Here is a 25,078-nt window from a genome sequence, read left to right as displayed (position 1 = left end):
TCCGAGGGTATGCACATGAGATAGGAATTCTGTAGTGTCCCTAAGATATGAGATAATGGAAGGAACCAGAGGGGACAAAATTTTATCAAGGGTGATGGCCAGAGGGGAAAGGATAGAATCGGTGGATGCAACAATGGGTCGTCCAGGGGGGCGGGTCAAATTTTTGTGGATCTTGGGTAAGATATAGAAGACTGGTGTAATGGGATTAGTCTTATGGAGATACTCAGCTAGCTTTTTATCAATAGTGCCGATCTGTAGATGATAGTCAACTGTGTTAGTGATGATACTACATATGTTAGAAGTAGGATCTCGTGAAATTGGGGCGTAAGTATTGGCATCACTAAGCTGGCGAGTAATCTCAGAGAGATAGTAGGCCTTGTCCAAGACCACTATGGCCCCGCCCTTATCCGCAGGTTTGACAATAATGTGTGGATTGTTCTTGAGACTAGAGATTGCACGTGTCTCATCAGGTGTGCAATTGTGTTTAAGGCGAAATGTGCCTCTGTGTATACTGTCCACGAGATGATTGATATCGTTAGAAACCAAGGAAATATATGTCTCCACTGGATGATGATTTTTAGGTGGAGAAAAAGTACTGGGAATACGTAGACCTAAACCCTTTAAATAAAATGTGTCTGAGGACTCCTCAGTTGGAGTCATAAGAAATTGATTGGATACATGCACATGTATCCAATCAATTTCTTATGACTCCAACTGAATACCCTTTCATCCACAGAGTTTTCGTCCATCAAAACTAAAACTGAACCCTGGACATTACACCTCGTCCAACAGCTCGGACAGCGAGCAAAATCAAGCTCACTCTTCTCTTTTTTTAGGTCAGCGACGACCGCAAAAAGGAAAACGCGGCGGAGCAAGGGAATTCGTCCCAAGAACAGTGACGACACGCTCGCAGGTAAGACCAATCTGGTCTTCAACATTTCTTCATACACCCTGTCCCCCACCGAGTCATCAGTCCTCCAGAAGGGCTTATCGTTCTGTCCCACCCCACCCTTCGATTACTTTACCTTAGACCAAGAGACAAGGAGATTTTTTAGGAACCTCCGCCTCAAGGTGCACTTTGACAACCTACAACCTAGTCCCATGGACACTAGCAGTCCTGTGTCCTCAGACACATTTTATTTAAAGGGTTTAGGTCTACGTATTCCCAGTACTTTTTCTCCACCTAAAAATCATCATCCAGTGGAGACATATATTTCCTTGGTTTCTAACGATATCAATCATCTCGTGGACAGTATACACAGAGGCACATTTCGCCTTAAACACAATTGCACACCTGATGAGACACGTGCAATCTCTAGTCTCAAGAACAATCCACACATTATTGTCAAACCTGCGGATAAGGGCGGGGCCATAGTGGTCTTGGACAAGGCCTACTATCTCTATGAGATTACTCGCCAGCTTAGTGATGCCAATACTTACGCCCCAATTTCACGAGATCCTACTTCTAACATATGTAGTATCATCACTAACACAGTTGACTATCATCTACAGATCGGCACTATTGATAAAAAGCTAGCTGAGTATCTCCATAAGACTAATCCCATTACACCAGTCTTCTATATCTTACCCAAGATCCACAAAAATTTGACCCGCCCCCCTGGACGACACATTGTTGCATCCACCGATTCTATCCTTTCCCCTCTGGCCATCACCCTTGATAAAATTTTGTCCCCTCTGGTTCCTTCCATTATCTCATATCTTAGGGACACTACAGAATTCCTATCTCATGTGCATACCCTCGGAACACTACCCACCAATTGCCTACTAGTGACGATGGACGTTAACAGCCTCTATACCAGTATTGACCACCACCTTGGTATAGAGGCAGTTAACTGGTTCCTCGAACGGTACAGCCCTTTTTCTGAGCAGCAACATACTTTTTGCCAAGACCTCCTACGCATTGTATTGGAACACAACTTTTTCTTATTTGGTGACCAATACTACATCCAGCGGAAAGGTACTGCGATGGGGTCAAATGTGGCACCCCCTTATGCCAACATCTTTATGGCCTGGTTCGAGGATCGCCATGTCTACAACTCTCCACTATTTCAGTCTCACGTACTGACTTGGAAACGTTACATAGATGACGTATTTGTCATCTGGCACGGTGAGCTCCCTGAACTTCTCTCTTTTTTTGACTCTCTGAATGTATGTATCCCTACCCTTACCTTTACATTACATCATGATCCTAGATCTATCAATTTCCTGGACACCACGGTAACACTGGACAGAGATGGTCACATAATCACTGACTTATATACCAAGCCCACTGACCGGAATAGCCTCTTACACTACACTAGCAGCCATCCCAAACACATGAAGAATTCTCTACCCCTTTCTCAACACCATAGGATTGCTCGCATTGTATCCGACCCGGAGACCAGAAACACTCGTCATGTTGACATGAGCTTGAAATTTCAGGAACGTGGTTATCCACCACATATATCCCACCATAAGGTGTTACCTATTGCTAACATTCCTAGAACCCATATGCCTACGAGGATTCCTTTTGTGTCAACATACCATCCTTTCAAGACACCCATTCGTAATATCATTCGCCAACATTGGCCTTTACTCTCCCGGTCATATCCATCTATTTCTGAATTCAGCCATCCTCCACTCTTCTGTCATAAGAAATCTAAAAATTTAAGAGACCATTTGGTAAGAGCCGACATCGGCTCTTCTAAACCCTCTCACCTTCAGCCCACTTTGACCACACAGAGGAATGGAACTTTTCCCTGTCTAGGCTGTACACAATGCTCTAATGTGACTAAGGGGCACACCTTCACCCATCCACATACCGGTCAGCAATTTCCCATTAAGGGTCTTTTTACATGCGACTCTTCGTATGTCGTTTATCTTATCAAGTGCCCCTGCGGTCTCGGGTATGTTGGGGAGACGACCCAACCTATCCGAGACCGCATAAGCAAGCATAAATCCACAATCCGCTGTAAACAAACCTTACTACCAATCCCTTTTCATTTTATCTCACACAACCATTCCATAGCCCAGTTACGGTACCAGGTTATCGAACATGTCCCCCCCATTCGCAGAGGTGGCAGTCGGATCCAGAGACTTAAACTGCGAGAAGCCTTCTGGATCCACACACTCAAAACCCTGGAGCCCATGGGGCTCAACAGGGAATATGAAATTGTCTGCTGATATTATTATTGCTCATTATGCTTTTTATATGTTTTATGAGGTTCTATAGGAGTCCTTTTCGTACCCATGATACCTATCCTTGACGTTACGGTATTCATTTGTCCTTGTATTTTCCACAGCTCTGTATTTTGACATTCTATATGATCACATTATCTTATAATTCGTATTAATTGTCTCCTTTATGGCATATTGTATCATGTTTTAGTACTATAATCATGTTCTTTATATCTCACTAGTCTATATCTTACCAGTTCATAATGTTATTCGAGATAAAGATGTTAGTACTTAATTATCATATCACTCATGTAATTCCATGTATGTGACTTTACTTATGTTTTTAATGATATGTTCTATCCCTCTTTTTTAGATATCCTAGAACACCCTCCACAAGCCTTATAGTATGCACTCTGGCCGTCTTCGCTCCAGCATGCTCCACAGCTGTCTATCTGTCTCACCTAGGATTTCTCAACTACAAAGAGTTATTTTGGATAACGCTGTTCATCACTTATCCCTTTGCACGGCGCATGCGTCCTTTCCATACCGTCCATCTACGCTCTATACACTGGAGCGTGGAATGGGTACTGTGCAACGCGCATGCGTATGCACGTCATCATCGCGTCATCACCCTTGAACTATCACACAGTATGGGCGTGTACCTGGCGCGCGTCCCCCGCCTATACCCCGCCCACGGGGGCGTGGCGGCCGCCGCGCGTCACGCGTACGCCCATCTGTCACTTCTTCTTACACACATCCCACCGTGTGTGCCTGGCGCGCGCCGCTCGCCGATGTCCCGCCTACGGTGGGCGCGGCGGGTGCCGCGCGTCACGCACACGCCCACATACCAGCACTGCGACTCCTGTGTGTGGGCACCTGGCACGCACCGACCGCCTATGCCCCGCCCCTTGGTAGGCGTCGGCTGCGCGTCATGCACACACCCAGTGACTCTCCCCACACCTGATAGCGGTGACTCACACTCCACCAATGGATACTCACGTGCCTGTATATAGAGGCTCACTCCCTACACAGTCCCTGGGCTCCCTCCACGTAGTGATCATACTACCACGCCACTTTAGGTAAGGTTTTTCCGCTATGCTGCTTTACTTTGCTCTACTTTGATCTCCTTTTTCATGTGACTCACTCTATTTCCTGACACATTACAGGCTTTTTCCTGGTGCTCTCACCCTTATCCAAAGTGCTCCTAGGTATGTTCCTACCCTTTCCTTGTCTCTCTTTTTTGCCTTCTACATACCATTATAGTCATGATTACCTTTCTTCCCTAGCATCACTGACGTCATATTGACAATCTATTTGTCATACTACATATGATCAATAACCGTAGTACACATATGACAATGTCCCATTGGTATGTATCCATATCCTTATATTCTGCTTTATTTATAACATACTACCTTTCACTGACACTGTTTTCATTTGGCAGCATTCACCTCATATCCTAAACTACCGTGTGAGCCCCTTCACATTATATGCCAGCCCCCCTTTTGGTATGTACCGTTATATACAATCCCCCTCTTCATTGTTGTCCCTTTAACTCTTTAACTCTTTTTTCGCTTATAATAATTATATGTTTCCACATTAGGGTTTTCCTTGTCTACTTTACTTGTAGCAACAATTTCCTCTTGCCGGATTAACCCATTAGCTGACTTCACTAAGTAAGTCAAACATGGTCCTACTACTTTTACCTCCCTAGTTACACTATGTTATATCTTATGCATCTCCCCTTCCCCCTTCTTTTTCCTACAATTTCCTCCTGTTCATAGGTCCTGTTGTACCTACATGATTCTTTACCATAACCATCTTCTCGGGTATGTTCTTCAGTTATTCTTTTGCTTCTTGACCACTGCATACTTTTCTGTTTCTCTCCTTTCCTTGTTTCCCTCTCCTTTCCACTATATTTCCTTATGTTCCTCCCTTATTTCTACCTTCTTTATTCTTTTCTCTTTTTCTTTTTCTTTGTTCTCTTTCTTTTCTTCACTCTTCATACTCACAGGATTTTCTTTCTTCCTCTCTAGCGGTTAGATCCTTTTAGGTTACCCCTCACACTACGACAATGGTTTCATGTTCTTTCCATAGTCCCCAATAGGTTATTTTTCTTATATTTTCCTTGATGTAATGTCATGATGCATTTTGTAAATATTGTTTCTGTTTGTTTTTCTTTGTATACCATGTCTTTCTTAGTGCTCTTGACCCCTGGTGAAGGCTCCTGCGTGAGCCGCAACGTTGGGCGGGCAGTACTATATTTGGTGAAAAATAAAGAAATTCTGTTCAAGCATATTATACCTGGACTTACCATTTTTTCATACACTGTGTGCCGGGACTGCCCCTCTTGATTGGAAAATAACAATGACTGCAATTCATAAAGTTAATTTAGGAAAATATGAAAACATATTTTCGCATAATAATTTGGAACACAGTGTATTTATTAGATTGCAGCATTCATTAATTTTTCAGCTTTTCTAAGGGGCATCTAGGTATTTACTTGTCCATGATAGGTCAGAAGCTGTAGACTGACCCTTGTAATAGCACTACTTTAAGGCTAGGTTCGCACACTGCGTCTTTTTGACGCTGCGTTTTTGGCCGCTAAAAACGCACAAAAACGCACCTGCGTCGAAAAAACGCATAAAAAACGCATGCGTTTTTGCCGCAATTTGGTGCGTTTTTGGCTGCGTTTTGCTGCGTTTTTGATCTCTGCGTTTTGCTGCGTTTTTCAAATGCATTGCATGGGTAGAAAACGCAGAAAAACGCAGGAAAGAACTGACATGTCCATTTTTTTTTTTTAACTCAAAAACGCAGGTAAAAAAAACAGATGTGTGCAGACAGCAAAAATGAAAACTCATAGACTTTGCTGGGGAAGCAAAGTCCTGCAGTTTTGAGGCCAAAAACGCACTCGAAAAACGCACAAAAACGCCGCGAAAAATGCACTGTGCGCACATAGCCTTAGTCGCTAGAGTAATGGCTTCTAGAGTGAAGAAACTTGTGGACAGGTACTTGGGTGTTTGCACTACAAAGGTGTCTCCTCTTCAGTAGTTCCTTTTATCTCCTCTGATCCTTTATCATTGATTGCTTCCCTCTCCATTTTCCCTCTGCTGCTTGGTTTTGGCCATGGAGCGCTTGTAAAATATTTTAGTAATTGAGTACCATAAAGATTGGAACAACTGCATGTTTCTTGACCACAGTAGAGGTGTCATTATTGCAATTCTACTAAATATCTTATTACTTTACTTGCAATGACTAGATAATACCACATAAGGTTGGTCATGTCATTGTAAATAGTAGAACTTATTGTCTGCCCATGCTATTGTGACAGAAGGGCCTGTTAAGCATTTTCTACACATGTTAAGGATAGGTTCATGTAATCATGTCTCAATTTGCTTGACACATTACTTATGGTTCCAAATGAATTGCAACCGCTCCCTGAAAAGTAAATTGCAGCAAACAAAAATAACCACAAAAAAATAAGTGTAAATTAAAAATAATGTAAAAATATAATATAAATTATTTAGCTTTATAAAAGTTATAATTTAAAATACTGTAAGTGTATGTAGATATATATATATATATATATATATATATATATATATATATATATAAAATAATGTGTGTGTATGTATGTGTGTGTGTGTGTGTGTGTATATAGTACACACACAGAATACATATATATATATATAAATATATATGTATTCTGTGTGTGTACTATATATATACACACACACACACAAACACACACACATTAATAATATATATATATATATATATATATATATATATATATATATATATATATATATATATATATATATATATATCTATCACATTGTAATGTAATGTATATATATAATGCATACACACTGATACTGAGACATAGACCAGGCACACATTTGGAAAATGTTTCCACCCTCTGTCTGTCTTTATCTGATCATATATAAATATACAGAGGGACATAATTGAATTTGCAAATTTGCATCTGGCTGCAGCCAGTGTTGTCTGTGATTAGAAATGTACACATAAAGATGGCCATAACATAGGGGATTAGATAAGGATCAGAGGTGATCAGAGGCAGTTTTTTAAGAGAAAGTAGCTCCACAGTCACAAAAATCTGAAGCTTTATCATCCTTATAATGTCAAGGCAACGCAGAACACACAAAATATGTGCGCAGTCAACTAGTGATCAGTGACTGCCTAATATATGAACTGTGGGCTCATGACTACATAACTATACTGCAGAACCCATTATGACTTATTGTATAGGCATTGTCACCAAGATACATCTGTATATTCTCATGAGTAAGATATTGAATTGCAAGATTCTACATTGTACCCAAATGCACACTATTGTAGAAACTTTGATGTCAGTAGGGGGTCAGTAATTTTATATTTAGCATATACTGGAGGTTACACTATGCGGATCTTAATGTTTCTAAAATTGTAAAAAAAATTTAATATGTAGTAAATTTAAAGGATTGGGCACATTGAATATTTTATATATTTTAAAATGCCCTGATAATCTTGGGCACAGTAACAGAAAAATAAGAAAAGTGGCACATTCAACACAAACCAATATTATTTTCCTTTTTAACTAATTTCAGTTATATATTGAATCATCACAGGGCTCTGAGGTTCCTCACTACACACCTTATTGAAACCCATGACATCTGAATATACTGGATATATCATGGCATAACTGTCTGTCAGTATTTATGACTAAACCTATTTTTTGATCCAGATCCTAAAGGTTATAAGGCCATTGGAAAATCTGAATCAACCCTAAAGGTTATAAGGTCGTTGGAAATGTTAATATTTTTGGAGAGGTAAAATTTATCTTTATATCGTGTTAGCCAGTAGAGATTAAAAAAAATGTTCTTTTAAACAATTTTTTTTTTTTTGGGGCAAGTCTTGAGGAGCTTAACTAGCATGGATACATTTATACTTTCCAGATGTTGCACACTGATATACCACCACCAGATACAGGGTGAGTAATCTGCAGCGCATCAGAAGACAGGATCCATGTACTCACCCCTCTTGGACTGGGGATTCTTTTATCTTTCTATGTTAATGATGTTTATAGTTTTCCTTTTAATGGAGAACAATTAAAGTGACTGATCCCAATCTCCAAACAAACCCCTGTATGCTGTTACCATAGACTAGAGAGATCTATCCACCTGAGGTGTTCAGTGAGGGACAAAAGGTACAAATCTCAGTGTGATCATAATAAATCCAGGTACCTCCAGGGTCCTTGGATAGCTGTACATTGCCAGTTAATTATTTGTTGTTTATCAGGCTTTACTTATCAACTGTAGTATATGGTATGTGAGTGCATATGTGTAATGTTATGGCTACATGAATCTGCTCAGCCACATAAAAATAGCTGAAATTTCTGCAGTTGGAAAAAAAAGTAAAGACATAAGTAGATGTTATCAATATAAGCCACAGCATGATCACTTTTCAACCCTACGTCTTATTATCTTAGAACAGACCTGTATTATAATCTATACTGACAACTTAATCATCTGGATCTGAACATAACAGTTCTGTAGATATATAACACCAATGAAAATCATGACAGGCCTAAATATTCAGTCATTATGTCCTTGTCTAAAAATATCAGGATTGTGGGTTTATTACGACAAAGTATTAAGGCACCCATCGAACATTAGGCAGGACAATGAATAGCTTTGATTTATCCTTCCCAAAATTATTTATATATTGTATTATAATATATATATATATATATATATATATATATATATATATATATATATATATACATACATACATATACATCTACACCCACACAACACGCACACATACACACTTATTTTTAAGTTTGATTGAGTCACTAATAGCCTGACATCATCTCCAGGGAGAAACCTCTGCTGAACCTTACGGATAGCCGACAGTGCATTAACACCAATTAGGTCCCCACTATGTGACACATTCCAAGCAGAAAACATTTACTGATTTAATAATGCCACCTTTACTAAAAATCTATTATTGTCTGTCAAATTTTCACTGAAGGTTTTACTGCTGTGTCTGGCTCAGTAGTTGAAATTTAGAATTTGTCTCAATGTTAGAGTTCAGCAGATCTCTATGTGAAAAAAGCTAACAGGAAAAATATGTTTCCAAAAGAAACTGACTACAGAGCAGATGAGTGAGACACATTTTAAGATTTATCTAACTGTAGCAAATGTTGGAATAAAGTAACATAAAACCAATGCAAATACTTATGCATATTCTGCCATCTACAGGATGTAAGATTGCCAATAAACACTCCACACAGTAACAAGCCACGCCATATGGTTCCAGCTAGCCAAAAACCACAGTGACTTGTCCTAATTCACACATTTCAGATAACATCCCAGCGACCCTCTGTTGGCTTTTTATGTTACAAGAGTTTTACAAGCAGAAAGAGTTTGCAGAACCTATGTGGACACTCCACCATATGTGCTTTGTTATGAAATGTTGGATGGTCCATCTCCACCTACCTTCAGAGAGGCAGATCATCCCCACCAGTAGAGTTAGGAGAGCGAGGTGCCTCACGTCCATGCTGCTGCCTTTGTAGATGTTTGAAGGAGTAGAGTAGGTCTGAGAATGAGCTCCTCTCACTGTGGAGATGCCTGGAAGTGCAGGGCGGGAGGGGGTGGGGGGTGGGGACAAGCTCCAAGTGATTTATCACCGCTGGCATGTTATTACATCCTTCCTCTATTAAAATAGTTGGATGTAAATCAGCACAGCTCTGTTTTACTCTAGGTAAGCTCTATCCTAGTAGCACACATTATTTCAGCTACACTATCTTCTCCAATACTAGAGTGTGAGGAAAGAGTTAACCTTTTTCACTGACTTAGAAAATAATAGAAATTCATTCTCCCTGGCAATACCAAACCAGACTTATTTGCGTAATAAACTGTGAGACCAACCTCAAGGACGCAGAATGTTTTGACTTAGAGACGACTGAAAAACATCTTGTTATGGGAGTATAAGTCACTATGTTAATTTCTCTTGCTGGGAATATGTAATTCACGCCTTTAATGAATATGTATGTTGCATAGTTACGCCCTAATCAACTTTGTATAACTTTGTAATATAAACTATATCAATACACTTTCTATTCGGAGCCGCACATCTCCAGTCTTATGTGTATAACAGCGTCCGCTTGTTTTCATTGAGACGGAGTAGCAGAGTGGGGGGGGGGGTCACTGGTACTCTCTCTGCATTCGGACATCGCTGGCAACAGCTGTGAACGTTAGGTCAACCTAAAATTATCTGGCGCCCGAAAAGCAGGGACTTGTGTTTGTAATCCCAGGACGCAGTGGACTGTCTTGCCAAGCAGAGGAGGAGGTGACCAGACGTGGGGACCAGAAACACCTGGCCAGGTAAGAGTTGAACCTTATTCTTCTCTTTATGCTCCCCACATCTGATCTCCCCTCTCCTTAACGCGCAAGAGGTACACTGTGAGTAGATACTGGGTTATTGGCGGGTTTCTACTGAACTCTGAGAGAGAGAGCCTTGCCAGCTGATGTTTTCTGTGCCTTGTTTGGTTGTTTGTTTGTTTGTTTCTCTGTATTTCTCTGCCTCTCCGTGTGTCGCGTGTCTGCTCTCCTGCGCTTTGCTTCTGTGCTGTTGTCTTTGTTGGTAGTCATAGATCCCATACATCAGTGAGTGTTGAAAGGGAATAGTGTACCTGCTCTGTCCAATGGATGTGATATTCACTGCTCTAGTGTTAATGGGAATAGCCCTGTTTGCCATTGCCATCGGATATAGAGTGTACCTTTGGTACAAGAAGGGTAACCCAGCACCATTCAACATACTCAGCCCCCTCTGAAGTTAGGACACCACCTTTCAGTAGGAATACAGATCAAGAGTCAGTCTCTGGGTACTTCCAGGAAAGGTGGTTCTAGACCTCACCTTAGGTAGGAATACAAAAGGAGTTAGTCTCTGAGTACTTCCAGGATAGGTAGGTTTAGTCCAAAGGACATTCAAGGGTCTAAAAGCTGAAGAAGATAGATGAAGAATGGGGCAAGGAATACAAAAGACAAAAGAGCTGGATGCACCCTGCAACATCTCATTATGTGTTATCATGGCAAAAGAACAGCCAGTCAGTCCAAGGAAGTTTTTAAGACAGTTGGATTGAAGGGGAAGGATCAATTGGACCCCAACAAATGGGACACAATAAGAGCTACTAGAGCAGGAGTGATAGCAGATAAATCATGGACTGAACTAGTCAGAACTCTTTCTGACATGGCAAAAACAGCCCACGATCAAGGTTGGATATATCATGAAGAATCAGACACATGGGAAGAAGCTGGGAAGAAGGCTAATAAGGATCAACAGCAGCCTCCTCCGTACCTGTCAGCTACTCCTGGAACAACTCCAAAAATAGCAGGATCCCCAGAATGGACCTGCACAAACTGTGGCCTACAAAATCCGGACTGGAGTGAAACATGCCTAGCCTGTGGAGCCCCACAGCACAAGCTACAAGCCACAGCATTAGTGCCTCTCTATCCCATAGTGGAAAGAAGAGTCCTGATAAGACCACCTGTTAATCCACAAAACCCAGATGCTCCCAGAGATGCAGTTCCTCGTACGTATGATGACTACGTACCCTAGACTCCAGCCGAGCAGATGGCTTTCCTGCAAAATGCTCCAGACCTGACTAGAAACCCAGTCAGTTTTTCACGTTACCTGAACCAAATACAGGTCTCCTACAGAAGCACTTGGTTGGACATGGAAGGTTTGTATAGAGTTAAAATGTCTCCCGAACTGTATGCCAAACTCACTACCCACCTGACAGGACATGTTCCGGACAATACCCGTAATGTGGAATCGGGCCAAGACTTCATGATAAGACTCAATCTCCTCTGCGCCCAGGAGCAAAGAACTAAGGGCACAATGGGACCAGTGCATCAAGGTCCTGTGGAGAATGTCAGCTCATTTTACTACAGATTGATGCAGTCATTCGCAGATGAAGGGCTGGACATACAAGCAGCCGCAATACGTCGCCTGATGGTAAGATCCTTCATGGATGGAATACATGCACCTCTGGCAGAAAGATTGAAAGTGTGCTGCCCAGAATTGAGAAACATGGAAGACATAGATCTTCTAGTCAACAAAGCAAGTGGCTTAGAAACCGACACAAAGGATAAAAGGAGCAACAAGAAAGTTGTCATAGCAGCAGTGGACGGTCAGCCAGAAGGTACAAGAAGGAAGGCACCGACCTGCTACTATTGTGGGATCAGAGGACATGTGATCAGAGACTGTAGAAAAAAAAAGAGGGACACTCAAAACCAACCCGAGAGTCAGGAGGAGAAGACTGCCTGACTTGCGGCAGCACGGGATAGGAATGCCAGAGGTCCATTTATACACGTCCCCCTTCACATTGGCAACAAGGAAATAAGAGCTTTGGTGGACTCAGGAGCCTCACGCTCCATACACCCCAGGAACCTGGTGCCTGAAGGATCTAATTCATCTGAAGCTACTGTAGTATCCGGATTTGATGGACAAGCCCAGATAATCCCAATAACCCATCCACTGAAGGTGAAACTGGGACCACACATGTTCGTGTCTAAATTCTTAGTGTCCCCCCTGGGTGGAGATGCCGTAGTGGGAGCAGATCTACTATCAAGACTGCAAGCTCAGATTGTCTACAATGAAGATGTATCTGCTATCCTGCAAATTCCAGAAGATATCCCAGAAGAAGTCCTGTGCACTCTCCAGATGATAGAAGATCAACCAGAATATGATGTTACACGTGAAGTAAACACAGATCCAATACTTCTACAAGTTCCTGCAAAACTCTGGTCCACATCAAAAACTGACCTTGGCACACTTCCCGTGCCCACAGTAAAAGTTTCAGTCAAGCCAGGAATTACGCCACCGCAGCTGAGACAATCCCCCTCCCGCTACCTCTCGCAGTACATCTAACAGTATGTGGATGATTTACTACTGTGCTGCCCTAGTGAAGAGGAATGTAAAACGGCTTCAATAAGCCTTCTTACCTTTCTGGCAGAAGTAGGATGCAAAGCAAGCAGAGATAAATGCAGACGGTGGATTCCCAATGCGTCACTGCTCATGCAACCGCAGTATGATTGCACAAAGAATGTTCCTTTCTCCCTTACAGAAGAAGCTCGACAAAACTTTCAAAAGCTCAAGGAACTAGTGATTGATGCACCTGCTCTGGCACTACCAAACTATGATCTCACCTTTAATCTGTTCGTAGCAGAGCTTCAAGGATTTGCCGTAGGAGTACTCACCCAGAAGACGGACAAACATCACATAATCGGGTACTACTCCTCTCAACTTGACAACGTCACCAAAGCAGCACCAACCTGTGTCCATGCTGTTACAGCAGTTTCAAACATACTGCAGAAAGCATCTGAAATCTCACTCGATTTCCCGACTACCATCCTTACCAGCCATTACATCTATGCTGTTCTCAATCAAGTGCAGCTGAAACACCTCTCCATGGCAAGACAGGTCAGACTTCAGTGCACGCTGTTGCTACCCCCAAACATCTCATTTGCTCGAGTTACAAGTCTAAACCTTGCTGATCTGCTGATCTTCACAAGTTTAGAAGGGGGGACAGAAGAGAGGACAGAAGAGAGTGACAAACGTACCAGCGCACCATTTGATCATGATTGTCAGGAACTCATTGAACATGAGGCAAAGCCCCTGCACAATATTTAGGCAACACCGCTTACAAATCCAGACTTTGAACTTTTTGTGGATGGTAGCAGATACGCTGATGAAGCAGGCAAGTTCCACACATGATTTGCAGTAGTGACTCTATATGCAATCCTAGCCAAACAACCGCTACCTCCACGCATATCTGCTCAAGAAGCAGAACTTCTTGCTCTCATCTGGGCAATTGAGTTTCTGGAAGAACGAACAGCGAACATCTACACGGACTCAGCCTATGCACACGGCATTGTGCACGATTTTGGCACTATCTGGCAGACTAGAGGATTCCTCACAGCAACAGGAAATCCCATCAGGCATGGAGCCTCAGTGAAGAAACTAATGGAAGTAGCCTTGATACCAAAACAGCTAGCAATCATAAAGGTTGCTGCCCACACCAAGGCTCAAACACCCGAGGCAAGGTGAAATCGCTTGGCCGATCAAACAGCAAAACAAGCAGCCTTACTCCCTTTGAAGGAGACGGAAACAGTGTCAACAACGGAGGAAGAAATGCAGACCCTCTTTGAGACTCAAGAAAACGCCTCTGAGGAAGAAAAAGCCGGATGGCGGGCCAAGGGGGCAGAAAAGGTGAAGGGCATTTGGCGCCTAAACAGACTTCCCATCCTGCCACGCAGTTGGTTCCCTGCCATTTTCCAAGTACTCCACTACCCCACACACGGTAGCACAAACTCAATCATGAACCAGATGCAACCTCATTGGGTAGCCCCCGGGTTCAGACAATACACCTCCCAGAGAATAAAAGCTTGTCATATCTGTCAACAACACAATCCAGGCCAGCTAACTAAAACCCCACAAAGACACATGCCAAAGACGTTTGCCCCATTTCAAAGAGTACAAATAGACTATATACAGTTGCCAAAACATGGCATCTATGGGTTTGTACTTGTCTGTGTAGACCTCTTCTCAGGATAACCAGAGGCCTATCCTGTAAGTTCAGCCACGGCCCCAATTACAGCAAAAAAATTGGCCTGTGAGCTGGTGCCTCGGTTTGGACTCCCTGAAGTCATAGAGTCAGACCGAGGTACTCATTTCACTGGACAAGTTTTCCAGAACACCTGTGCCCTGTTAGGCATTCAGTCAGCCTTACACACGCCTTACCACCCACAGTCATCAGGGAAAGTGGAAAGTTTAAATGGAACTCTAAAGCTCAAACTAGCCAAGGCAGTGGAGGAGACTGGTAGACCATGGACAGAATGTCTCCCCATAGCTCTTTACTCTATAAGGACTACCCCGCAGGGAAAGCACAGGCTCTCACCCTTTGAAATACTCTTTGGTAGTGCACCCAGATTAGGATGCTACTTCCCGCAGGAGTTACACCTGCAATGTGATAGCCTAACGTCTTATGTTGTTTCCCTGCAGAAGAAACTAACTGAAACCCACCAAAGGGTCTACTCTTCTCTACCTGATCCTGGTGCCATTCCAGGAACCCACTCTCTGAAGCCTGGTGACCGGGTCTACCTAAAGAAGCATGTGAAAAAGACCCTTGAGCCACGATTCGAAGGGCCTTTGACTGTCCAGCTGACCACTCCAACCTCCGTCAAACTTGAGGGAAGATCGACATGGGTCCATGCCAGCCACTGCAAGAAGGCCTAATACTGCTGATAAGTATTTCTATGTGTTCTCCCTTTTTGGGGCCTTCTACACCACGGCAGAATTCATTTGAGACCCATCATGAAGTGTTAGCTGAAAAACTTGAGATCACAGACTGCTGGATATGTACACACGCACCTGTGACAGCCTTTTCCATGCCTTACTTAGCCATACCAGTCCCAATAAACAAAGTGTTTCAATGGGGAGGCTGTTACAATAGACTATCCGTCAATGACACCAAGTGTTACTCTGTTTACTAGTTGCTTATGTAGTGTTCAAGTTGCTAATGGCTTTGTTTTCCCGCTGCTTGAAGCAATGTAGATACAATGATTATTCAGCACCCGTATGAAATCACTAATATGCCTATTTTTTCTCTTCTCTACTCTTTCCTCTAGAAATCACCTTGGCGTATCATGATGAGACTCCTATCGAGAGGCATGCAGGCAGTCCTGGGTGACGGATGTGAGACGACACTCCCTGAGCAATGCGCGGCTCAGAAAGTATCTAGAGGCTAGCCTGCTCGCTCTATAGTCCTCAGCTTCTCGATGGCCCCCTGTCCATCAATCATGCCAATAGGGGGGATTGTGAGGAAAGAGTTAACCTTTTTCACTGACTTAGAAAATAATAGAAATTCATTCTCCCTGGCAAGACCAAACCAGACTTATTTGCGTAATAAACTGTGAGACCAACCTCAAGGACGCAGAATGTTTTGACTTAGAGACGACTGAAAAACATCTTGTTATGGGAGTATAAGTCATTATGTTAATTTCTCTTGCTGGGAATATGTAATTCACGCCTTTAATGAATATGTATGTTGCATAGTTACGTCCTAATCAACTTTGTATAACTTTGTAATGTAAACAATATCAATACACTTTCTATTCGGAGCCGCACATCTCCAGTCTTATGTGTATAACAGCGTCCGCTTGTTTTCATTGAGACGGAGTAGCAGAGGGGGGGGGGGGCACCGGTACCCTCTCTGCATTCGGATATCGCTGGCAACAGCTGTAATTGTTAGGTCAACCCAACAAGAGTGCTGTCATTTGTCCCTCAGTCTTGTGGACCGCGGTTATTTGGAAAGGGGAGAGTGGACTAGTGGATAAGGGACTAGGGGATAGTTTAGTGCCAAGCTGGATTAGAAATGCATTGAGCTGTTGGATCGGTTCTTTCATTACCCAGACTGACTATATTTTAGACAGCACTGTGCAGGTCTGTTACATCTGCCCCAGACACCATATCTATTTTTCATGCAGGCAAGACAGTAAATACAGTGCCTACAAGTAGTATTCAACCCCCTGCAGATTTAGCAGGTTTGATAAGATGCAAATAAGTTAGAGCCTGCAAACTTCAAAAAAGAGCAGGATTTATTAACAGATGCATAAATCTTAAAAACCAACAAGTTATGTTGCTCAGTTAAATTTTAATAAATTTTCAACATAAAAGTGTGGGTCAATTATTATTCATCCCCTAGGTTTAATATTTTGTGGAATAACCCTTATTTGCAATTACAGCTAATAATCGTCTTTTATAAGACCTGATCATGCCGGCACAGGTCTCTGGAGTTATCTTGGCCCACTCCTCCATGCAGATCTTCTCCAAGTTATCTAGGTTCTTTGGGTGTCTCATGTGGACTTTAATCTTGAGCTCCTTCCACAAGTTTTCAATTGGGTTAAGGTCAGGAGACTGACTAGGCCACTGCAACACCTTGATTTTTTCCCTCTTGAACCAGGCCTTGGTTTTCTTGGCTGTGTGCTTTGGATCGTTGTCTTGTTGGAAGATGAAATGACGACCCATCTTAAGATCCTTGATGGAGGAGCGGAGGTTCTTGGCCAAAATCTCCAGGTAGGCCGTGCTATCCATATTCCCATGGATGCGGACCAGATGGCCAGGCCCCTTGGCTGAGAAACAGCCCCACAGCATGATGCTGCCACCACCATGCTTGACTGTAGGGATGGTATTCTTGGGGTCGTATGCAGTGCCATCCAGTCTCCAAACGTCACGTGTGTGGTTGGCACCAAAGATCTCGATCTTGGTCTCATCAGACCAGAGAACCTTGAACCAGTCTGTCTCAGAGTCCTCCAAGTGATCATGAGCAAACTGTAGACGAGCCTTGACATGACGCTTTGAAAGTAAAGGTACCTTACGGGCTCGTCTGGAACGGAGACCATTGCGGTGGAGTACGTTACTTATGATATTGACTGAAACCAATGTCCCCACTGCCATGAGATCTTCCCGGAGCTCCTTCCTTGTTGTCCTTGGGTTAGCCTTGACTCTTCGGACAAGCCTGGCCTCAGCACGGGTGGAAACTTTCAAAGGCTGCCTAGGCCGTGGAAGGCTAACAGTAGTTCCATAAGCCTTCCACTTCCGGATGATGCTCCCAACAGTGGAGACAGGTAGGCCCAACTAGAGTTGAGCACGGTTCGTGGTTCGTGGTTCTCCAGTTCGCGGCTCGAGTGATTTTGGGGGCTGTTCTAGATCGAACTAGAACTCGAGCTTTTTTGCAAAAGCTCGATAGTTCTAGATACGTTCGAGAACGGTTCTAGCAGCAAAAAAAACAGCTAATTCCTTGCTGGCTTTCCGCTGTAATAGTGTAAGTCACTCTGTGACTCACACTATTATGACATTTCAGTGTACAGTGTGCGGGAACAGCGCATTAAGATCACTGCTGTATGTATAATGGCGATCGCCATTTTTTTTTTTTTTCCCTTGTCTTCCTTCCCTAAGCGCGCGCGTGTAGTGGGGAGGGCCAGCATGTCAGCCAATCCCAGACACACACACAGCTAAGTGGACTTTTAGCCAGAGAAGCAACGGCATGTGTGAGGGGATGTCCATGTCACATGTCCCTGCATTATAAAAACGAGTATCTGCCCGTCCGGACGCCATTATCTCTTCTGCGTCCTTGGTGTCAGACATCACTGGCGCAGCTCCTATCGCCGATACAGCTATATTACGCTCCATACACAGCGCTGGACAGCTTAGGGATAGCACTTTCTATCAGTCCTTTTAAGGGCTCATACCGGCAGGGTCAGAGCCATAGGTGACAGGTCCTGAAAACAGAGTTTAACAGCTACATAAGATGACAGCGTCTGTGTAGCTAAGGTCAGGGATCTCCATGCTGCATTTCCCCATTAGGAGGGATAGAAAGGCAGGCTTCCTTTCCTCTACACAGAGACCCACAACCCTGCCACTGTATCCTCCTGCCCTTTGCACACTCCAACTCATTGTTACTAAGCCATTATACTAGCAAACACTGAGTGAACCTAGTGGCATCCTAAACGTGGCTATTGGACTTCTGTATAGTCAAACTAGTGCAAAGATATTTGCAGCACGTCTGCCTGCATTGCACACTCTAACTCATTATAACTAAGCCATTATACTAGCAAACACTGAGTGAACCTAGTGGCATCCTAAACGTGGCTATTGGACTTCTGTATAGTCCCAGTAGTGCAAAGATATTTGCAGCACGTCTGCCTGCATTGCACACTCCAACTCATTATAACTAAGCCATTATACTAGCAAACACTGAGTGAACTTAGTGGCATCCTAAACGTGGCTATTAAACTTCTGTATAGTCCCAGTAGTGCAAAGATATTTGCAGCACGTCTGCCTGCAATGCACACTCAAACTCATTATAACTAAGCCATTATACTAGCAAACACTGAGTGAACTTAGTGGCATCCTAAACGTGGCTATTGGACTTCTGTATAGTCCAAGTAGTGCAAAGATATTTGCAGCACGTCTGGCTGCATTGCACACTCCAACTCATTATAACTAAGCCATTATACTAGCAAACACTGAGTGAACCTAGTGGCATCCTAAACGTGGCTATTGGACTTCTGTATAGTCCCACTAGTGCAAAGATATTTGCAGCACGTCTGCCTGCATTGCACAATCCAACTCATTATAACTAAGCCATTATACTAGCAAACACTGATTGAACTTAGTGGCATCCTAAACGTGGCTATTGGACTTCTGTATAGTCCCAGTAGTGCAAAGATAGTTGCAGCACGTCTGCCTGCATTGCACACTCAAACTCATTATAACTAAGCCATTATACTAGCAAACACTGAGTGAACCTAGTGGCATCTTAAACGTGGCTATTGGACTTCTGTATAGTCCCAGTAGTGCAAAGATATTAGCAGCACGTCTGACTGCATTGCACACTCAAACTCATTATAACTAAGCCATTATACTAGCAAACACTGAGTGAACTTAGTGGCATCCTAAACGTGGCTATTGGACTTCTGTATAGTCCCAGTAGTGCAAAGATAGTTGCAGCACGTCTGCCTGCATTGCACACTGCAACTCATTATAACAAAGCCATTATACTAGCAAACACTAAGTGAACCTAGTGGCATCCTAAACGTGGCTATTGGACTTCTGTATAGTCCCAGTAGTGCAAAGATATTTGCAGCACGTCTGCCTGCATTGCACACTCCAACTCATTATAACTAAGCCATTATACTAGAAAACACTGAGTGAACTTAGTGGCATCCAAAACGTGGCTATTGGACTTCTGTATAGTCTCAGTAGTGCAAAGATATTTGCAGCACGTCTGCCTGCATTGCACACTCAAACTCATTATAACTAAGCCATTATACTAGCAAACACTGAGTGAACTTAGTGGCATCCTAAACGTGGCTATTGGACTTCCGTATAGTCCCAGTAGTGCAAAGATATTTGCAGCACGTCTGCCTGCATTGCACACTCCAACTCATTATAACTAAGCCATTATACTAGCAAACACTGAGTGAACTTAGTGGCATCCTAAACGTGGCTATTGGACTTCTGTATAGTCCCAGTAGTGCAAAGATATTTGCAGCACGTCTGCCAGCATTGCACACTCAAACTCATTATAACTAAGCCATTATACTAGCAAACACTGAGTGAACTTAGTGGCATCCTAAACGTGGCTATTGGACTTCTGTATAGTCCCAGTAGTGCAAAGATAGTTGCAGCACGTCTGCCTGCATTGCACACTCAAACTCATTATAACTAAGCCATTATACTAGCAAACAATGAGTGAACCTAGTCGCATCCTAAACGTGGCTATTGGACTTCTGTATAGTCCCAGTAGTGCAAAGATATTTGCAGCACGTCTGCCTGCATTGCACACTCAAACTCATTATAACTAAGCCATTATACTAGAAAACACTGAGTGAACTAAGTGGCATCCTAAACGTGGCTATTGGACTTCTGTATAGTCCCAGTAGTGCAAAGATAGTGGCAGCACGTCTGCCTGCATTGCCCACTCCAACTCATTATAACTAAGCCATTATACCAGCAAACACTGAGTGAACCTAGTGGCATCCTAAATGTGGCTATTGGACTTTGTATAGTCCCAGTAGTGCAAAGATATTTGCAGCACGTCTGCCTGCATTGCACACTCCAACTCATTATAACTAAGCCATTATACTAGCAAACACTGAGTGAACTTAGTGGCATCCTAAACGTGGCTATTGGACTTCTGTATAGTCCCAGTAGTGCAAAGATAGTTGCAGAACGTCTGCCTGTATTGCACACTCCAACTCATTATAACTAAGCCATTATACTAGCAAACACTGAGTGAACTTAGTGGCATCCTAAACGTGGCTATTGGACTTCTGTATAGTCCCAGTAGTGCAAAGATATTTGCAGCACGTCTGCCTGCATTGCACACTCCAACTCATTATAACTAAGCCATTATACTAGCAAACACTGAGTGAACTTAGTGGCATCCTAAACGTGGCTATTGGACTTCTGTATAGTCCCAGTAGTGCAAAGATAGTTGCAGCACGTCTGCCTGCATTGCACACTCCAACTCATTATAACTAAGCCATTATACTAGCAAACACTGAGTGAACTTAGTGGCATCCAAAACGTGGCTATTGGACTTCTGTATAGTCCCAGTAGTGCAAAGATATTTGCAGCACTTCTGCCTGCATTGCACACTCAAACTCATTATAACTAAGCCACTGTACTAGCAAACACTGAGTGACCCTAGTGGCATCCTAAACGTGGCTATTGGACTTCTGTATAGTCCCAGTAGTGCAAAGATATTTGCAGCACGTCTGCCTGCATTGCACACTCAAACTCATTATAGCTAAGCCATTATACTAGCAAACACTGAGTGAACTTAGTGGCATCCTAAACGTGGCTATTGGACTTCTGTATAGTCCCAGTAGTGCAAAGATAGTTGCAGCACGTCTGCCTGCATTGCACACTCCAACTCATTATAACTAAGCCATTATACTAGCAAACACTGAGTGAACCTAGTGGCATCCTAAACGTGGCTATTGGACTTCTGTATAGTCCCAGTAGTGCAACGATATTTGCAGCACGTCTGCCTGCATTGCACACTCCAACTCATTATAACTAAGCCATTATACTAGCAAACACTGAGTGAACTTAGTGGCATCCTAAACGTGGCTATTGGACTTCCGTATAGTCCCAGTAGTGCAAAGATATTTGCAGCACGTCTGCCTGCATTGCACACTCAAACTCATTATAACTAAGCCATTATACTAGCAAACACTGAGTGAACTTAGTGGCATCCTAAACGTGGCTATTGGACTTCTGTATAGTCCCAGTAGTGCAAAGATATTTGCAGCACGTCTGCCAGCATTGCACACTCAAACTCATTATAACTAAGCCATTATACTAGCAAACACTGAGTGAACTTAGTGGCATCCTAAACGTGGCTATTGGACTTCTGTATAGTCCCAGTAGTGCAAAGATAGTTGCAGCACGTCTGCCTGCATTGCACACTCCAACTCATTATAACTAAGCCATTATACTAGCAAACAATGAGTGAACCTAGTCGCATCCTAAACGTGGCTATTGGACTTCTGTATAGTCCCAGTAGTGCAAAGATATTTGCAGCACGTCTGCCTGCATTGCACACTCAAACTCATTATAACTAAGCCATTATACTAGAAAACACTGAGTGAACTAAGTGGCATCCTAAACGTGGCTATTGGACTTCTGTATAGTCCCAGTAGTGCAAAGATAGTGGCAGCACGTCTGCCTGCATTGCACACTCCAACTCATTATAACTAAGTCATTGTACCAGCAAACACTGAGTGAACCTAGTGGCATCCTAAATGTGGCTATTGGACTTCTGTATAGTCCCAGTAGTGCAAAGATATTTGCAGCACGTCTGCCTGCATTGCACACTCCAACTCATTATAACTAAGCCATTATACTAGCAAACACTGAGTGAACTTAGTGGCATCCTAAACGTGGCTATTGGACTTCTGTATAGTCCCAGTAGTGCAAAGATAGTTGCAGCACGTCTGCCTGTATTGCACACTCCAACTGATTATAACTAAGCCATTATACTAGCAAACACTGAGTGAACTTAGTGGCATCCTAAACGTGGCTATTGGACTTCTGTATAGTCCCAGTAGTGCAAAGATATTTGCAGCACGTCTGCCTGCATTGCACACTCCAACTCATTATAACTAAGCCATTATACTAGCAAACACTGAGTGAACTTAGTGGCATCCAAAACGTGGCTATTGGACTTCTGTATAGTCCCAGTAGTGCAAAGATATTTGCAGCACTTCTGCCTGCATTGCACACTCAAACTCATTATAACTAAGCCACTGTACTAGCAAACACTGAGTGAACCTAGTGGCATCCTAAACGTGGCTATTGGACTTCTGTATAGTCCCAGTAGTGCAAAGATAATTGCAGCACGTCTGCCTGCATTGCACACTCAAACTCATTATAACCAAGCCATTATACTAGCAAATACTGAGTGAACTTAGTGGCATCCTAAACGTGGCTATTGGACTTCTGTATAGTCCCAGTAGTGCAAAGATAGTTGCAGCACGTCTGCCTGCATTGCACACTCAAACTCATTATAACTAAGCCATTATACTAGCAAAAACTGAGTGAACCTAGTGGCATCCTAAACGTGGCTATTGGATTTCTGTATAGTCCCAGTACTGCAAAGATATTTGCAGCACGTCTGCCTGCATTGCACACTCAAACTCATTATAACTAAGCCATTATACTAGCAAACACTGAGTGAACTTAGTGGCATCCTAAACGTGGCTATTGGACTTCTGTATAGTCCCAGTAGTGCAAAGATAGTTGCAGCACGTCTGCCTGCATTGCACACTCAAACTCATTATAACTAGGCCATTATACTAGCAAACACTGAGTGAACCTAGTGGCATCCTAAACGTGGCTATTGGACTTCTGTATAGTCCCAGTAGTGCAAAGATATTTGCAGCACGTCTGAATGCATTGCACATTCAAACTCATTATAACTAAGCCATTATACTAGCAAACACTGAGTGAACTTAGTGGCATCCTAAACGTGGCTATTGGACTTCTGTATAGTCCCAGTAGTGCAAAGATAGTTGCAGCACAACTGCCAGCATTGCAAACTCAAACTCATTATAACTAAGCCATTATACTAGCAAACACTGAGTGAACTTAGTGGCATCCTAAACGTGGCTATTGGACTTCTGTATAGTCCCAGTAGTGCAAAGATAGTTGCAGCACGTCTGCCTGCATTGCACACTCAAACTCATTATAACTAAGCCATTATACTAGCAAAAACTGAGTGAACCTAGTGGTATCCTAAACGTGGCTATTGGACTTCTGTATAGTCCCAGTAGTGCAAAGATATTTGCAGCACGTCTGCCTGCACTGCACATTCAAACTCATTATAACTAAGCCATTATATTAGCAATCACTGAGTGAACTTAGTGGCATCCTAAACGTTGCTATTGGAAATCTGTATAGTCCCAGTAGTGCAAAGATATTTGCAGCACGTCTGCCAGCATTGCAAACTCAAACTCATTATAACTAAGCCATTATACTAGCAAACACTGAGTGAACTTAGTGGCATCCTAAACGTGGCTATTGGACTTCTGTATAGTCCCAGTAGTGCAAAGATATTTGCAGCACGTCTGCCTGCATTGCACACTCCAACTCATTATAACTAAGCCATTATACTAGCAAACACTGAGTGAACTTAGTGGCATCCTAAACGTGGCTATTGGACTTCTGTATAGTCCCAGTAGTGCAAAGATATTTGCAGCACGTCTGCCTGCATTACACATTCCAACTCATTATAACTAAGCCATTATACTAGCAAACACTGAGTGAACTTAGTGGCATCCTAAACGTGGCTATTGGACTTCTGTATAGTCCCAGTAGTGCAAAGATATTTGCAGCACGTCTGCCTGCATTGCACACTCCAACTCATTATAACTAAGCCATTATACTGTCAGGACCAGGTGGACGGGCAGACCCAGGAGGTGGATCCACTGGGCCGAACTCCTAGATGGTGGTAAGGGGTCCGGTAGCTGGAGCACTATAGGCAGCAGAACAGTCCGTGCACACGAGTATAACGGAGAAGTCCCTGGGACCACGGAGTCACTGGTGGTAGTCCGGGTGACGCAGCTCAGGTTCGGAAGCCGAGATGATGTCAGGCGGGGTCCGGAACCTTTGGAGCGAGATGACGGGTCACCGCAGGGATCCGAGATGGTACGGACTGTCAGGATGGCAGATGGACAGCGTGCGGGGTTCGGGATTCGGTCAGGACCGGATGGCGAGGCAGGCACGGCTCTACAAGAGAGATAGGTGAGTATATACA

General features: G+C 43.1%; 1 protein-coding gene across 1 annotated transcript in view; it reads right to left on the bottom strand.

Annotated features, from left to right (window-relative positions):
• CXCL12 (C-X-C motif chemokine ligand 12) overlaps positions 1 to 9,803 on the bottom strand; it is a 543,376-nt gene extending 533,573 nt beyond the window's left edge. The window contains exon 1 of the mRNA XM_075349133.1: positions 9,684 to 9,803. Within this exon, the coding sequence (XP_075205248.1) occupies positions 9,684 to 9,744 (61 nt within the window). The 5' untranslated portion in view covers positions 9,745 to 9,803. The remainder of the gene's footprint in view (positions 1 to 9,683) is intronic.
• Between the last annotated feature and the right edge of the window lie 15,275 nt (positions 9,804 to 25,078).

Source organism: Anomaloglossus baeobatrachus, chromosome 5 (genome assembly GCF_048569485.1).
Source record: "Anomaloglossus baeobatrachus isolate aAnoBae1 chromosome 5, aAnoBae1.hap1, whole genome shotgun sequence".
Taxonomy (NCBI): domain Eukaryota; kingdom Metazoa; phylum Chordata; class Amphibia; order Anura; family Aromobatidae; genus Anomaloglossus; species Anomaloglossus baeobatrachus.
This window is presented reverse-complemented; position numbering and strand designations above follow the sequence as displayed.